The sequence below is a fragment of the Pinus tabuliformis genome, chromosome J, assembly GCF_031772625.1.
Source record: "Pinus tabuliformis cultivar Carrire ecotype Pingquan chromosome J, CPIR1, whole genome shotgun sequence".
Taxonomy (NCBI): domain Eukaryota; kingdom Viridiplantae; phylum Streptophyta; class Pinopsida; order Pinales; family Pinaceae; genus Pinus; species Pinus tabuliformis.
Window position 1 is genome coordinate 1,199,261,957 of NC_142295.1, and position 19,081 is coordinate 1,199,281,037.

Sequence of the window (19,081 nt, forward strand, 5' to 3'; positions counted from 1 at the left end):
TACGAATCAAGAAAGCACTTAGAGCCACTTATGATATCTAGAATCTAAATGACATAAATGAGCAACTTAGAACAGCAGTAAGCTACTTATGTTCTAATGATAAAGGAGCCGCAAATGATTTTATGACAACAGTGAGCAATTTAGATTTATTTCTTAAACAAGCTTATTAGAGCATGAACATAAAATGATATTCAGTGATTACCAAGTAAACTTATGTCATCAGCAAGTAAGATAACAGTGAGCAATAGGGCAGTGATAAGCTACTTATGCCAATTGTCAAATTTTTCCAGATTGCTTATTTCCTTTTCTTTACTTAAATGAGAGAAGAAAAATGCACTTGTGCCACTGATGTATTTCAGACCTTACGATGCAGTGACAACCGTTACCCAAAACTTGCAGATTTAATCCAAATTAAAGCCCAAATTATCCAATTAACTTATTAACGTATTTGGCAATGTATGAGAAATTTTTGTGTTAATTAGATGAAGTAAATGTCATTGTTTCTATGAGAATTTAGTTAGATTTCAAAACAGAAATGGAATTTGCAATTTTGTGCCAAACGAAGAATGCTTCACTAATGTAATTAATTCCTTGGGTTATTAGACAATTTATGAATTATTTTTTAGGGCACTTTTATAATGATTTCATCACTGTTATGAAGTAATTTCTTAGCTGTAGATGATCAGTGAGGAAACAAAAGGTTGGAGGGTGCAAACCAGTGAGTCCTTTGAGCTTGGAGAAGCCTAGTGAGAATGCCCAAAACTTCTTCAGTAGGTTAGACCACCTGTAAACACAAGAATCATCCTGATATCTCTTCAAAATTTAACAAACTTTAGCCGAAAATTCAGTCTATTACCAAACAGTGAGGGAAAGAGGACAACATCGCCCAATTAGGCCCACGGCTGGGGCTGGATAGGCCTTACGGCCTGATGTCTAGGGCAAATAGGGGCCTGTGGGCCTGAAAAATGAATAGAACAGGGCTGTGATGGGGGAATGAAGGTCTTAGAGGCCATGACAGTGAGGGCTGAGAGGACTAGAGGGAGATTGAGGGCAGCGGAGGGCTGTAAAGCGCTGAGCGGTGGAGAGGAAGGGCTTAAAGAAGGAGAAAAGGGCTGCCGCAGGGAGGAATAGGGCAACAATGAGCTTGGAGGAGAAATAAGGTAGGAGAAGAGGGATCTAGGCCCACGGCAGGGGAGAAGAATGCAAGCCGTGAGGGTTAGGAGGAGAAATAGGGCCATGACAGGCAGAGAGGAAGGAAAATGAGGGCTGCCGCAGGGAAGAAAAAGTGCCACGCTGGGGCAAGAGACCCTAAAACTTCTTGAAACCCTCACATAATTCAAAAACTGCTTCAGATCTTGAAATTCATTTGCAAATGATCACAAAAATCTCCTTTGAAGGTTGATGTTTTCTCCTTGGGCTTGAGCGTCAAGCTTAGAGGAGTAATAGATGGTGGATCTTGCCTTCCTAGGCCTAGATCCACCTCTAGAAACCCTCTAAAAATTTTCCAAGGGATGAAACCCTTGAAACCCTCGAAAAATCTTCAAATCTAGCTTGAAGTTCACCTACACAAATAAAATTTCAAAAGCCCAAAACCCCAATATATACAAAAAATCAAAATAAATCCCAAAACCCTAAAACCCCAAAACCCCAAAACCCCAGTTGCACACAAGCGTTATAAAATAAAATTATCTACAAAATTTTATTTTACAATATACACAATGTTTTATCGCTATTATAAGCAAATCTATTCTTTAAATGCACAATAAATAAAAATAGATCAGTGAAATAATTTAAATGGGTGAGCAATGGCCAAAATCTCTGCAAAACCAATTGTTAGATAAGGCTTGAAATTTAACAAAGTGAGCTCTTAAGCTTTCTTGTTTTGGGAGTTGGCTGGTTCAATCGACGACTTCCTCTCACGCCCACAATTTGAATCACTAAATCCTCTACACACTTAAGGTCAATAGGGGCTAGATAAACATCATAACCCTAAGATCTAGAGATGCCTGCTAGATCAATCAAGTTAGAATGCTTTTCTAAACCCAGTAACTAATGCAAGATACCTGTGCAAATAGTTAATCCAATTAACTGGCTAAAGAAATAATAACTTATAAAATATTATTCAATAGAGCATTAAGAACATGATCCAAAATTTACCACAAGAAGCAGAAGAGGAACACCACCATGAATAAACCCTAAAGTCTTTTTATTATTTCCAGAAAAATTACAGAAGCAGAGCTTGACTCAGAGCTTTTTTTACAATTTTTTTTTGTTACTTGAGAATCAAATGGCTTTTAATCTATAGATAAATCCTCCAAGTGGAAAATAATGGATAGTTGGCTTGATCCCCCTTAAAAAAACTCGACCATTGATAAATATTTGATCATCTTTTAATCTCCAACGTCGGAAATCTTTATTTTTAAGAGATTTTCGAATTTCTCATTTAACCCATTTTTTATTAGCTCAAAAATAATTATTTTTAGCCCATTTCTTCAAAAAATTGTCTTTGATTTAACCACCAAGGCCCAAGGGTCCAATTTTTCGTGAAATTTCCAATATTCCTTTGGTGGGGGACCTCTAAAAATTAATTTCTTTAAGACCCACGAATTTTTCCACTTGGAGAATTTAATTTCTCTAGGAATTTTAATTTTGACTCTAATTAATTAAATTTTTCATTTAACCCATTTTTTATTAGCTCAAAAATAATTATTTTTAGCCAATTTCTTCAAAAAATTGACTTTGACTTAACCACCAAGGCCCAAGGGTCCAATTTTTCTTGAAATTTCCAATATTCCTTTCGTGGGGGGCCTCCAAAAATTAATTTCTTTAAGACCCACGAATTTATCCGCTTGGAGAATTTAATTTCTCTAGGAATTTTAATTTTGACTCTAATTAATTAAATTTCTGGCTTAGGATTTTAATTTATTTTTGCTAAAAAATTTAATTAATTGACACTCGAAGGGATTAATAATTTTTCCGCCCTCTAATATTTTAGCCATGGTGTCTAAGTATGAGGGGCCATGCAGTACAATATTTTTTACATAAGATAATTACATTTGAACCCTTAAAGGGGGGACACCTGTTCGTTATAGACCCTCAATTTATTACCCAATTCTGCCACTCAATATGATCTAGTAGACCAAGTGATTTGTAATAAAATAATTTAACCAATTAGCTTAAATTATTCTCAAATCACTTTTATAAAAAACTTGACTAAAACACTAGGACTCACCTAAGATCTTGACAATAAATTCCACCCAAGTTATGCGGTGAGGCTAGAGGGTAAAACTCTACTGATCATTCGTGTTTAGAAACACAAATGAATCAATGAGGCGAAAAACTTCTCAGGATGAAATTCGTTTCAAAATAATAGGCTTACCTAGGTTGCTACATACATATATGGTCTTACTAGCATCATTTACATCCAAATTTTGCAAAGTGGGTTTACAACTCTGATAAACTGATCACTGATGATGATGAATCCAGGATAATCTGAATGCTCGAACATGATGGAATTCCTTTGCGAAAATGTGTACTGCTATAGGGTAGTTGACATAGAGTGGTGAACAATATGCATGGATACTCTTGGGGACGAGTGGCTATTTAAGAGGGGGGATAACTCAATCTATAATTTGTCTTTTTTTTTTTTGCTTTACATCCCTTTCCATTCATTCGAATTTTGATATTTGGCTCATGCACTTACTCTTCTTACAATTGCATCAACCTTGGGTATATACAATCCCCTCTTATCATAGGACAAGGTTAATTGTGAACCAACACGAGTCACTAATGACAACCAATCAAAAGATGGGCCAACAAAGTAGCGGCTGGTGATAAATGTTAAGTATGGATAACATGGAACACTATCATCATTAGAGCCTTCCTATTTGTGCCCCTCCTAGACAGTGAAAGAAAGGCTCTAAGGAAGGTCACAATGGACTAGAGGCAAGGCTCTAAGGAAGGCCATAGTGGACTAGAGGCAAGTGATAACCTCCAAGCTGAAGCAAGGGAACAAATATACAACCAATAGCGGTATATCTGATATCATCCACTTCAACTTGTGATCCATACTAGAATGTCGTTGAACATTCAATGAAAGCACTTGAATACAAAAATGATTAATGCACCTCACAATAGTCGATCCATTTAATGGTTCTGGGAAATTAATTGCATATGCGACGAAATAGCTTATTAATTCCTGTAGGCTAGTCTTCCATAAAGGGGAAAACCCAAAATTCCCATTGTTGGGCAAGTTTTGGGGCAGCTGGGCAAAGAAACCCAAAAGTGGGGCTTGGAGTAAAATCTATAAATATATGGGGGTTGTTTTCATTTGATCATCGTTGAATTGGATCATTATCTCTGTTTTTCTTTTGAAAGACCCCTTTTTCATTGTCAATTTCGGTGGTGAAAGATTCCACCCTAGTTGACACATTTTTTGTTTCTGCATTCTGTTCTGGCACAGCGATACCAAGTTGGAAGGCAACAAAATTTATTTGTGGTTCTTTGGTCCTGTTTTTAGAAGGAGAGCGAAGGTTTCTATCTGTCTTTGCATTCGTTTGGCACCAAAATCCCTACAGAAGAGTCTGCGAGGGTCTATTCTGGGTCTGGAATAGGACTTGTGGGAAACGTCTATACAACAGAGTGAGTCATCGATCTCTGTTTTGGCCACTTGCATTTTGGCACAGAAATCCCTATAGAAGGGACCACGAGACTCTATTCTTGAACAGGATTTTTGGAGGACATTTAGACAGAGCATAGGAAATTCTTGTTTAATTCAAGTCTCAACAGCAAGAACTTGTTTGGTCCTTTGGACAAGCTCTGTTAAGTTTCCCGTCCGAGGCACGCACTTAAGCATATAAAAAATTCCTGTAGCAGATGATCTGTTGGAGGTTTACGATTAATAGAATTGTGGCACAAGCACTTGGCTGAAGGATCTGATGTTTATGCCCAGATTGACTCTAATCTACTACTTGGATGATTAGCAAGGAGGGTTCAAGGTAAAGGAACTCGATATTTCCAAGGGCAGACCACCAAGCCTGTAGATATGCATCCTGTGGAGAAGGAAACGTTGCACAAGCCAGCGAGGACACTCTCTATAATTTGATGCTTGCTTTGCAGTTTGAACCCTCCATTAGAAGGAACGAAGACTGGCAGATGGAGAAGAATTGTGAAGCCTGAGGCTATAACAGGTTTTCAAAATTAATGTCACAAATAGTATAAAGCTCAGGAACTACAGGAAATAGAACTCATTCAAAGTCTGTGTTCCCTGGTTAGGGTGAATGACATTGTGGAATTTGGTTCTGACATCAATAAGTGTGGTTCATATTTTTTGTGGAAACTGAGGTTATTTTGAATTAAATTTCATGCTATGACACTGGACCTATATGTTATTAAGTAGCAACAATGCCGAAGGCTATTGCACTGTGTTTATTGAAGCCTGTTTCATAATATCTTGTTTACTGTATTACTGAAGATTAGCAATTGTGAATTAAATTTTGATTACTGTGATAGAACAGAAAGGGTCAATTGCGTGGAAACCCTAGGGCAAAATTACCCTAGTGTACTACAGTGGTATCAGAGCGGAGATCCTGCCAGCCTTGATGGTATTTAAAAATGAAACCGCCAGAAGTTAATTTTTGGCTCAGGTATGCGGAATCTTGGAGAAAGCTGGAAGAGCAGCAAGCAGAAACTTTGAAAAAGATGGAAGAGCAGCGAGCATAAAATATCAACAGGCTACAAGAATGGAATAGAAGACTAGAAGAATATAACAAAATACCCCAGCATATAAGAAAGAAAAGTTGGGACGATTTCTGGAATAGTGGCAAGAAAAACAAAACAAGCGACATTGATCATGAGCCTAGGCCTGAAAAACAAAGTATAAGGAAATTTGAAGCAAAGACCAAAGCATGGACATCGCTGCATCTGCCTAAAAAGGAGTTTGGCAATCAGCCAGACTTATTTGAAATAAATGAAGATGTGATTAATGAACGACTGTGGGGCAAAAATCAGGATTGTCAACCAGAAAATCCAAAAGAAAATCTTGAGAATGAGGAATCTGTCCAGGATACCATGGCAAATTCAGTGGAGCTCAGAGCAAAGCAGGATAGAGTCTATAATGAAATAGAATGCCAACCTTTGGAAGAGTTTCTCTCTTGCACTAAAAATATTGCCAAGTGTCAATCTGAAGAAGACATTCTATCAAATTTTCCACAAGATAGAAATGATTTTTCAGAGAGTAGATGTAATGACCAAGGACAAAGCTTCCAAGTTATTCATGTTTTAGAAACCCTGCTAGGTGAAATTTTGTCACTCATGTGAACAATTCCATACAAGGAACACAAATGAGTTGCATGAATGGTCCATGCACTTCTAGTTCTCAAACGCATGGAGAAAGGAGGTGCACATCACAAGAAGTGAGAGAAAATGCTGCTTATACCTCTTGTCACAAGCAAGTGGCCTCTAGCTATCAGAATGTATTGGGTAGGCATAGCCCGGCTGAGATAGAGCTGACATTCATGGAACTAGGAGATATTAAGGATATCTTGCAGAGCATTGATATTGATTAGAATGCTTCCATGCACCATCATGCAAGCTCTACACAGATGACTACAATTTTGAAATTCCCAAGCATAGGCCCTAGTGTCACTCCTGCTGATACAATCCAATACAAGATGAACAAAATTGCAGTCGTTCACGGGAGATGAAAGATAGACTTGTGAATCTTCAATACCTAGAACAGCCAGGAACTTGTAAACTTAAGCAAGATCAGCGTGTGGACAGGGGTAAAGTTTTAATGGTTGAAGAGTGTTATATAAAAATTAGTTAATTAGTAGTTATTAGGCAAAGGGCATGATCCATTCACCAAGAGGCACCCAAGGTAGTGTAAAGCCAGGGGCCTCCCACAAATTGTAATCATCTTTTATTTGTTTTAATAATAATAAATATGAATTTGCCGAATATCCAAATTGTTTGTGCCATCTGGTATTAGAGCACGTTTGATCTTTAGAGCGTTCCTTGTTGCACAACTCCGTTCCTTTAAGTACGTCCTGTGCCGCCTCATTCACCCACTGTTGTTCTCCCTCGATGTAAACCCTTCGTCTGCTACCCCTTGCGTCGTCACTGTCCCCGGTTTTTTCTTTTTTCTTTTTGTGCATCCCAATTGAGCCGCGTCCACCCTGCCATTCTCTGTTGTTGTCCCCCGTTCTACCTGTCGTCTTGTTTGCAACACCGCACAGTGAACATTCCATCTTACCCTCTTCTGCATCTTCCGCCCACTTCTCAACTCTCGGCATCTTCCGCCAACATCTCGACTCCACCGGTTGCGGCGCTCCTCGGTTGGACAAACCACGTTCTTGACTGTTGAAGACGTGGCCCTGTTCTGCACGAACCACCAAGGATCGACCGTGCCCACTCTGTCGCCTTCTATCGAGCAGACGTCATAGTTGTGAATTGTCACCTCCTCCATTTGTGGTAGTTAAACCGTGTCCCATCATTCAAAATGGCATTTTATTATAGTGGATATATATAAACTTTAATTAATTTGTTATTATACATTTTATAACTATATAATTTATTAATATTAAAAAAATAAAATATTATTTAAAAAAATTATTATTTAAAAATTTTATTATTATTTAAAAAAAATTAAATTTAAGCTGGCGGACAAATATACACCCCGACAAACCCGTTTAATGTCGTTGATGACAATGGCTGATTTCAGCAAAAAAATTGATTGATCTTGAGAATAGGATTACGAGCCATTCTGATGATTTTAACCAAAAATTAGTCGATCTCGAGAGATTACTTGGGACATAGGAGGATAATTTGGAGGATGGAGCCTTACATTTAGAACAATTGGAAGCAGAATTTTTGGACGACGAGGATGGCGGTCATGAAGCAACAACAATGACATCAATAGCAATGCCACCCCATCCATTGGCAGGGCTCAAGTTGCACCAGCTTTGCCCCTACCTCTATCTGCAACATTGCATGGAGGTCATGTGCCTTCTGGCTTTGGACATGGTTCATGACCATTGTAAAGTCAGACTATGTGGGAGGAGACTCCCATTGTTCATAGATCACGAGAAAAGAAATTAGAAGTTTCTTGTGGCAAGAAGAAATTTTAGTAGATAGTAGATTTACTTGTCTTTTCTAGTTTCTAGTACTTTTTATAACTATTGACTCTTTCATATTTATTATGGTATTTTTTGTAAACAATATATGACAATTTAAGTTTGAAGTTTGAAGTTGGCAATTATAACTCATTGGTAATGAATTATGAATATGATGCTTCGTGAAATGTTTCATTTCATGTTTGATATTCTTTGTTATAGTTTGGTAATGGTTACAAGTACAACTTTAGTGATGACAAATGTTATATATTGAATTTTGAAACTTTGAAACTTTAAGGTTGATGAGAATTGAGATGTTGTGGACCTATGGTTGATGAAGATTATAACTACTAGATGATTGATGTTATATGGTTTAATCCATGTTTTTATGTTTTTTATAACTAATTCATCATTCTACATGCTTTTGTTGATATGTATACATCAAAATATATATTGTATAAAAAACGCTCTCGACCTGGAAGCTTCTAAAAATTGTGTCCCCCACTCTCGCTCCACTTCCAAGCAGCCTTGGTTCTTATACCTATTAGTTCTTTTTTTATAAAAAGGGATGCAGTAATATTGGAGGTCAAATAACTTGTATTTTCCAGTTTTTTAGTCTATGACAAGTGCACCTGGAAGTTACCGTGCCTACATATCTCTCAAAGTAAGCTTCGTAGGTTCATGATTTTAAAAATTGTTTTAGCTCTACTGCAGGTTCAAAAGGCATTCAAAATGCCTCAATCTATTTCTCTCATTGGACATGGTAGTGGCTATAGAACGAATTGGATGAAGTAATGTTTATTTTTCTGCTATCCCTTCCTATGGCTAGCTGTGAAGATTGTCATGAAGGAAATGTTTTAGTTGTGAATAACATGATAACTGGATTTTGTGAAATATTTTGAAATTACAATGAAAACATTTATGCATTTTTTTCTCCATCTCTTGGGTATTTCCAGAAGGCAGGTTGCCTGTGTCCAAAATGTGTGGGGTATAGGGAATTGGTCCCAACTACATTTTCACCTTGCGTCATCTGGAGCATATGAAACTATTCCCAAATGATGACCACGTGAACACTACCCAGATACCTAACAAGTACATTTAAGTCCATGGACAGCATCTAAAGTTTTCTGCCCAAATTTCTTTCTGGCATGTTAGCTCTATCAAGACTGCCAGGCCAACAAAGAATTTTGATGTCCTGCATTGTAGATTTTTGATTTCTACTGACAACTTGGTTTCAAGATAACATTGTGGCTTTTTAACATTGTGGGTTTTTAATGCCTAAAATGCATAGCAAGTGGAAATCTAAGTATCCTGTTCCACTAGTCTTAAACCACAGTTATTCGTTATTGGGGATTTGATTTAATTGCTACAATATGATTATCATGAGTATATGGATAGAGTGGTATAGATGGTAAAATTTTCTGTGCTCTCAGGTTGGTGATGCACATTTTTGTAGAATTCACCTGCATATAAATCTTTTTCCCATGAAAAATATCTTTATATTCTATATGAGGAATATACATGTTTTTATCCTCGAGGGACTATACACGTTATGAGCTCAACATGTCACATGCATAAATTAAATCTGGGTGTGGAAGATAACAACATTTCTCCCAACCACCCGAGTGACATCCAGTTGACCACATGCATATATATCTTATTTCAATGCACTGCTATTAAAGATTCCACTGTAACATCGCTACTTACAATGCCATTTTAAGATTTCACCTTAAAGACTCTGCATGTTTAAGAGTACATATTAAATTGGCGAGTGATCTAATATGGCTGCAAAATGGGATGTTTGCCAAATTGAGGAAAATTTTATACAATGTAAAATTATGAACTGGAAACATCTGCACTATATGTCTTGAACTGTATGACGGCATTTTTATTGCCCAATTTAAGCTGTTAAGAATGTCAGAGTGGTTGAAGGAAACTTATTGAGTTATAACTTCTTAATTGTGGGGTTCATTACTTGTGATCAAGCCATTGGGTCATATGGGATCCAATCTAGCAGTATTGAAGTACAAAGAAATAGTGGTATGCAAGATGATATGTATGCATATTGACAGTTGACCAGCTTTGCTACTTGAACTAAGAGTATGCCATGAGAAATGGTGATTGCAAAAGGTGATCTTAGAATTAATTGTGATTTATGGTGGCATTGTTGAGTGAAAAGGTGGCATTGTTGAGTGAAAATCAATTTTTCCATTGAACTATATGTATGCCATGCTAAGTGGTGATTGTGAAAGTTGATTCTAATAATATAGGGATTTATGGTGGCATTGTTAAGTGAAAATCAATGTAATTTGTTACTTAACCAGTTTACCATTTATATCATAGTATACTTCTTCCATGTTAATGGGTGTCAATTAGGAGTTTTAACTCTTTTAGTTTTAATCTCATTCTTTTTTCCTTACTGAAACTTAGAAGGAGAGTGATATTGCTCAAGGAGATTCTTAGCTAAATATAAGAATTATATGTTTTTAATCACAGATGAATTTTTATTGTTTTGATGAATGAAATTTGCCTGTTGGTTATCCTGTATGTGTATTTATAGGAAGTGGGAAGAGTTATCTTGCGAAGGCATTACGTGATATTGAGGTCATGAATGGTGGCAGTGCTCCTCGAATTCATTCAATGGATGACTATTTTATGACAGAAGTAGAAAAGGTTTGATAAAAACAGCATGTTTATCTGGAATGTTCAACTAATTTGTTTTGTACATGGGGATTGCATATGGAATGTATGTAAAACATCATATTTGACATATGCTGGCAAATCGAAGTTCAAAAAATGTTCGACATGTTATATAACATATCAACATCTTGTCTTAAGGTCGAGGACAGTGAAACTGGGACTGCATTGAGTTCATTGCTGAGAAGCAAGAAGCGAGTCACCAAAAAGGTGATGGAATATTGTTATGAACCTGAAATGGAGGAGGTGAGGCAATGCTGCGATCATTTTTTTACCATATTTAAATTTATTATGTGACTGCTTCCTATTCATCATTGGGTCTTCTAGTTTCATTGTTTTAACTTTTATGTTGCCACTTTCTTTTAATGCATGCCATGTCTAGTGCAGTTCCTTTATAGATATAATATTATTCTAAAGTATTTCCAGGATGCTAGCAGTAGTGTTGTATTTCTTTTCTATTTGCTCAAGTCTATCTTTGTTGAAGCATCAGGACATTTATTATCAGCACTGAAAAACATTTGTCTTTACCAAATATTAGTGGATCGCGATGGTTGTTTGTTCTGTTAGCTGCAGCGGAATTGTTGAAATTTATGGCTTTTGGAGTTAGCAATTAGTATCAAAAGTGATAAATCAGACTTACTGCTGATGCACAGTAAGCTTGGCTATGTCCTGAACAAGATTGTCTTTTCTTATCTTCTGAACTCTTGAAGTACAACATTTTATGAACGCTATCCATGGAATCTATTTGATGCTGCTTCTCTGGTGTACTCTTGCTAGAATTTTCATGAATTCCCGGGCTTTTTTTTAATACTAAATATGTTATCTGACAGCGTCAAGTTCAGTTCTATTTTTCTTTTGGCCTGTGAAAAGGGTAGATGTGTATAAGGTCTTTTCTGTTTTTTTGTCCCACTTTCTTCTGTTTCTATCTTTCATTTTCCATGCTTTTGTCTTGTTCATACCAGGTCTATTCCTCGTGTTCATTGACATCTGTTTGGTGTTTGTCATCCATTTTGATAGTTAAGAATTAAACTTACATTAATGGCAGATAATTGTAGATAGTACAAACAGTGGGATGATAAAAGTTCCATAATTTTGAAAACCGGTCCAGTCTGAACCAGAACTGGTCGTCAAACTGGCTGGTTGGACAGGACATGGTATCAAACTGGCCTATAACCTGGACTGGTGGGCCGATTTGTACTGGTTTGTTACCAAACCAGTACAAACTGGCCTGTCCCAGTTTGAACTGGATTCATTACAGTTTGAAAAGGGGATTTGAAGAGGTTTGAAATGAGATTAAATTTGTTTACTGCTTATCACTAATCTGGAATTTTCCTGTGAATTCAATGATGCAGAAGGGCAACAATTGAAACACACAGAATAATAACACTTCTGGCACATATGTGGTTTGAAAGTTCTGTATAATTAGTGCACAATGCACGGAATGGTTGGTCTATAAAGTTGAGAGCCTGTGAGAAATGAAGTTTAAGATAAATGCACATGAGTTGATTTCTTCTTTTAAGACAGTGCTTAAATTTATAACAAAACAATGTGCTGTGTATGAAAATTTGAGTGCACTCAGCAGTCATTGAAGGATTATGTGCTTTTATGAAGATTATTACGACCATAATAGGTGCTGCTCAAATACTAACAAATTATGAAGATTATTTGCAACCACAAACAACACACAGCTGTCCAAAGTTTGATTATCCTTGAAATGTGAATGCCCAAGTGTTAATTCAGGATGAGTGCTCAGACAGATTACAGTGTTCTGTCTTAAGGACGGATTAAGAAATATTCTGAAGTAAAAGTACTGAGCATGAAGTTATTTATTGAAGAAAAGTCCAAGGATAAAAATTCAATGCAACAAGGTTACTTAAAGTTTTGTGCTTGTCGAGTAAAATTTGCCTATTTTTTCTTTAATGATTTGGACTTAAAAATAATTTTTTCATTAAAAATTATTTTTTTTATGTATTTTTTTTAAAACCTGTTCATTGGATCTGGTTTTGGTTTGAAATGGTTTAATAGGTCGCCGGTTCAAAGATCGGTTCTGAGTTTTAAAACCATGGATAAAACCTACTGAAAGCAAAGGCAATCCCCATACAAAAAAGACATTGACACTAGTGAGACAGAACTGCCTGTTAATCCAAATATTACTTACAAAATTGTTTGTCATGCATCCAAAAAAAGCATTTGTATGCTTGCATAGTCTTGACTCTTAAAGCAACAGCCATAGCTGAATGGAGGCGAGGACACCAAAAAACAGATAAAGCTTAAAGAACGGTCATCCTTGAGCTGAGAGGACTCCCTTGAATTGCATGATCGCTTTGTGTTGATCATAAAGGATGTCAGCAGACTCGCTGAGTGTGAGGTTGTGGTTCTTCAGATTAGTGAGCCTCCTCGCCAGTACTTTCGGGTACTTCCTGGTTTACATACTAATTCCCTGATTTCCGGTTGAAGGCTGGTTGTTCCCATCAACATCTGCCACTTTGTGGCAGTCTCTCTCTGGAGATAAAATGCCAAAGGCCACTTGATAGTATCAAGTTGATACTGGTGTTGGGCATTGGATAAACCAGTGTTGATAATATCGGTATTGGGAAAATATCGGCGAGGGTCCAGAAAATATCTTATCGGCAATATCGGCGAAAATATCGGCAAAATATCGGCAAATATCGGCAAGCATAAAAAATGCAAAATATATTCATTTTTTTCAGATTTCTAAACATATAAAGCAATAACAACATGAACTAAACACATTGACACATAAATATGAAGAGGGCATTGATATATATGATGTCAAATAGAAATGATACATCAAACTTCAAAGGCGATACCAAATCCTGCTGATCCCTGATAATTGTCCAATCAAGGACTCAAACAAAATAACATCACATATCCTACTGATCCCTGATAGTGATAAATTGATAATTGTCCAATCAAGGACTCAAACAAAATAACATCACATATCCTGCTGATCCCTGATAGTGATAATTGTCCAATCAAGGACTCAAACAAAACAACATCACATATATAAAACTTTAAAAGTATTTCATCATCATGAGTTATAAACTTATATGTAGCAAAAGTTGCAAAACAAATAAAACTAGCAGCTATCTATCTGAGACCATTGGCCTCTCCCTAGCAGCTTTCTTTCTGTCTTGTTCAGCAATTGCTTCACGAGCTTTTTGTATAACCTCTGCACTAGAAACCATACAAGGCATCACATCTGCATCATATGCAGAGAGTTTAGCCAGATGGTATTTCAATCGTGTAATCCCTCCTGACATCTTGGTCCCACACAAGTTGCATGATATATATGTCTGATTTGCCCCACCAACAGCCTCCCCATACTCCCAAAATGGGTCCAAGGCTTTTGGCATATTTGACATTTGTAGTGAACTAATTCAAACCCAGGGCACAAAAAAAAAACAAAAAATTGGCATTAATCCCCCCAACACAAAATGAAAAAATAATAAGTAATAACAACCTCATTCAAAAAAAATTACTACATTATTTGCATTTTGCAATGTGAATGAAAAATGGCAATAAGAGGGTGCATAAGAAAGTTGAAAAAAAAGAAAATGAAGCTTGCTGTCCAAATATGGAGAAAACCCTTGCATTGGTTCATGGGCATGAAAATCATAGCAAATGGAAAAAAACAAAGAAACAAAATGTTGGTAGGCAAAGAGGCAAGCAAGCATAACCCTAAATCTATGAAAAAATCATTAACATAGGGGTTTTTAAGAACATACCTGCTAATGGAAGAAATGAAGTTTGTCTCACTATTCTTCAATCTTTGATCCACAAAAAAATCTTAATTGGTGGTGATAATCGTCGTTTGATCTTCAAACCCTCCTTGACAAGCACCACAAAACTCTTTCCCTTTCTTCTCCAACACTCAGAAACAGAAATGAAGAAAAAAAAACCAATTTTCGTTTTTGTAGCTGCGGAAAAACACGCCCGGCGATATTTTAGATCGTCGCGCGATATTTTCGAAAATATCGCCGATATTTCAGAAATCGCGCGATATTTTCGGGGCGATATATCGGCTCGCCGAAAATATCGCGATATTTCCGATATTCGGTGATATATCGCCGATATTATCAATAGTGGGATAAACCAACGCTCCTCGTGTGTTTCGCGACATGGACTAACTGCCTCTCATGGATCCTTATCTCTAGCGATTTCATCGTTGATAACACCTATGGGTTTTGGTTTAACGCAATGTTTTTAAAACTGGAACCGGTGACCGGATCGGTCCACCTAATGAATCGGTTTACCGACCAGAACCGGTCTAACCAGGACTGGTTTGGTCTAAACGAACCGGTTTTAAAAAATACATTAAATAATTAAATTTTAATGAAACAAAACTATTTTTAAGATGTAAAACCCATTGTTTTAAAAACCGGCCGTTTCGAAACCGAAACGGCCGAGTTGATCCGAGTTGACGAAGTTGGGAGTGACCCGGCCTTGGAAACGGTTCGGTTGGCCGAGTCACCCATGACTCGGCCAACCCGACTGTTTCCGATATGACTCGGCCGAGTCACAATGGGACGGCCCTCCACACGTGAACAACATTAAAAAATTGATTTTTTTGGGATTTTTAAATTGTTTAATGTTTGTTTTGGATCTCAAACTGTTATACCAATATGCTAAATGATTTTTGGGGTCCATTTCCCCCTCCCAAACCCTATTTAACACACCCAAGTGCTCTCATTCACTCACATCAGTCTTATGCATTTGAGTGAGAGTCTTCTTTGAGAGTTAGTGAGCAGTTCTTGAGCTTGTTTTGGAGCAGCAGTGAGGAGTCTTGGAGGAGCATTGTAGCTGGAGTGAGGAGCTTCTTGGGCAGCCATTTGGAGCAGCATTGAGGAGCTGATTCTTGGAGCAAGCTTGAGGAGGCAGTTTGTGCCTGGAGGTATTTTTTTCCGCCTCTATAAATCTGTTTTTGCTTAGTAAATTTTAGGTGCATATCTAGAAAGCTTAGAGAGTGTTTTTTGTCAAGTAAATGAACATTGAATCAATGTTTTTTTTTTCATTTTCAGATTGTTTTCCTAGTCAAAAAATGGCACCTAGGGCAAGAGATCCTGCTTGGGCATATGTTGAAATGGTTGATAGTCAAATGCATTGCAAATTTTGCCATAGGAAAATTAAGGAAGGTCCTAGGGGCATTCATAGGCTGAAACAACACTTGGCAGGGATTAGAGTCCAAATTATCCCATGTACCTCACCAGAAATTGGGGAGATTAAAAAGAATTTGTTGGCCAGCTTTGAGAAATTTAAAGAAGAGAAGGCTAGGCAAAAAGACATACAGGCTGAAATTGGGAGGAAGAGGGAGATACAAAAAATGATGGCTACCAACCCCCACTATGATTTTGAGGGTTCTTCCTCTATCCCTCAAACTGAGGCATCCAACCCTTTCCGATATGTTCCTCCCTCTATTGGTTCTATTCAAGATAAGGGAAAGGGTAGAACGAATTTGAAAAAGGGTGATGTGACTATCAAAAGTTATTTCACTCCCTCCTCTCCATCAGATGCACATGGTCCTGAAGTTAGTAAAGGTCAAATTTAGCCCACTTTAGATGACCATTGGAAGAAAGAATTGAGGGAGACTGCTTGTGAGTACATAGCTAGATGGTGGTATGATGCTGATATCCCCTTTAATGCTGCTCGTTCACCATATTATGAGCCTATGTTTGATGCCATACATGCTGCTGGAAAAGGCTTCAAAGGCCCTACTATGCATGAGCTAAGGGGGTTTCGTTTGCAGAAAGAAATTCAATCCATTAATGAGTATTTGCAAGAGTTCAGGGACTCATGGGCAAGAACAGGGTGTACCATCATGTCAGATGGATGGACTGATCAAAGAAACCGTACCATCATAAACTTTCTTGTCTTCTGCCCACAGGGAACCATGTTTTTAAAATCAGTTGATGCATCTGATAAGGTAAAAGATGGCCACTTGTTGTTTCAGCTATTGGATCAGGTTGTTGAGGAGGTGGGGGTGGCTAATGTTGTTCAAATCATCACAGATAATGCCTCTAACTATGTTCTTGCTGGTAAACTGTTAGAGGAAAAACACAAGACCATTTTTTGGACCCCATGCGCTGCACATTGCATAGACCTCATGCTTGAGGATATTGGAAAATTAGATTGGGTCAAAAACTCTGTAGATCATGCCAAAAGCATAACAAAATTTATCTACAATCGTACAATGGTTTTGAGTCTCATGAGGAAACACACTGGAGGCAAGGATATTATTAGGCCTGCCATCACTAGATTTGCTACAATTTTTTGACATTGCAATCTATGCTTTTCCAACATAGAAACTTGCAAAAGATGTTTTCCAATGATGAATGGAATCAAAGCAATTGGTCTAACAAACCAGAAGGCAAAGAATTGAAAATGAAAGTCCATGAAGAAACTTTTTGGAGAAAGGCAACAAAGATTGTGAAGCTTGTTGAGCCACTAGTTAAGGTGTTGCGGTTGGTGGATGGGGAAAGGTTGGCTATGGGCTTCATTTATGAGGCTACGGATCAAGCAAAGGAGCAAATAAAGACAACATACAAGGATGGAGTGGCAAAGTATGGGCCCATTTGGGCAATCATTGATGAAAGATGGAACAATCAACTCCATCGCCCTATACATGCAGCTGGGTATTTTTTGAACCCACGGTATCATTATAAAGCTAAGGAGTCAGGAGGTTTGAGGGGGAGGTCAGAGATGGACTGATTGACTGCATTGATCACATGATCCCATTGGAGTCTGATCAGCTGGAGATACATCGACAGGTCACAACCTTCAGCAATGCATCAGGTACCTTTGGGAAGAACCTAGCAAAGATTGCAAGAGAAGCAGATGAGCCAGGTAAACAAAAATTTCAATTTTCAATTTCTTAATGGTTTTACTTTTTTTATTAAAGTTTGTTAAATCATTTATAATTTTGAAGTTAGATATAATTTGTAATTTTGTTGAGCTTCAACTAACTCATAATTCATTACACTCCTATGTTTTTTGCAGCACAATGGTGGGAGGCCTTTGGTGGCCATTGCCCTGAATTGCAAAGGTTTGCAATTCGTATTTTGAGTCAAACTTGCAGTGCATCTGGGTGTGAGCGCAATTGGTCTGTCTTTGAGAGGATTCACACAAAGAAGAGAAACCGTTTGGATCAAAAACGGTTGAATGATCTAGTTTATGTCCAATACAACCTTCGGCTCAGACGAAACCATTTGCTGAACAAAAGACCTGATTCAGATCCCATTGTGTTGGAAGACATTGATCCAACATCAGATTGGGTAGTGGAGAGTCGTCCACCAGAGTTTGATCCTGATGAGGATCTTGATGTAGATATAGATATGGAGACATCAGTTGAACTTGAACATGTTGTTCAACTTCAGCCTGTTCAGTTGAATGCAGATCCCAATCCACCAGCCTCAGTCTCACAGCCAGCAAGGACTCCAGTTGTAGGTGCTTCCTCTGCTCAGCCACGACAGAAGCGCCTGCGCAGCCGCATATCTACTCTATCTCAGCTTGCATCTGCTGCACAGCCTGCTAGTGGTACTGGTACCACTTCTACAGTTGCAGTTGGAGACGATGATGATGAGGAGGAGCCATGGGGCCCCTTGTCTGACTCTGATGATGATGATCCAGAGATTGGTCGAGATGATCTTGGCTCCTCTGGCAGTAGCTACTAGCCAGTAGTAGTGTAGCTGCTAGCAGTGCTGCAGTAGTACTAGTATTGGAGTCTGGTCACCATCACAGTTTACTTTTGTTGTAGAGGCCATTTCTAGCCTCCTTGGTTATTTGTATTTTGTTTTGAGTCTTTGATCATGTATGACAATTGACTATGTATTGCCATTGGGTACCATTTTGATATAATGGATTGGTTCATGAGCCTACTTTGATCATATGTTGTCTTCCATCTATATTATAATGCTGTGTTTGGATTCTAGAAACATGAATGAAAATCTTTAAAATTATGTTTAAAATATTTAAAATTATGTTTTTTAATAAAAAAAATAAATATTTAATGTATTTTTTACAACGACCGAGTCATTGAAATCGAGCCGGCCGAGTCATTACCGTTTCGGAGTCGGAGTCGGAGTCGATCCTCGGCCGAGTAGGAGTCGGAGCCGGAGTTTTAAAACATTGGTAAAACCATGATTCCAAGCCAATAGAGACAAAATATGCAAAGTTTGCTCATTTATATACCTTGTAAAGGTGAATATATCAAAATGGCACCGAGTACAATACATATCATCGACAAAATAGCAAAA

General features: G+C 37.6%; 1 protein-coding gene across 1 annotated transcript in view; it reads left to right on the forward strand.

Annotated features, from left to right (window-relative positions):
• Positions 1 to 19,081, forward strand: part of LOC149231421 (P-loop containing nucleoside triphosphate hydrolases superfamily protein) — a 128,324-nt gene that overhangs the window by 64,990 nt on the left and 44,253 nt on the right. The window contains exons 5-6 of the mRNA XM_089381635.1: positions 10,672 to 10,784; positions 10,950 to 11,054. Of these exons, the coding sequence (XP_089237761.1) occupies positions 10,672 to 10,784; positions 10,950 to 11,054 (218 nt within the window). The remainder of the gene's footprint in view (positions 1 to 10,671; positions 10,785 to 10,949; positions 11,055 to 19,081) is intronic.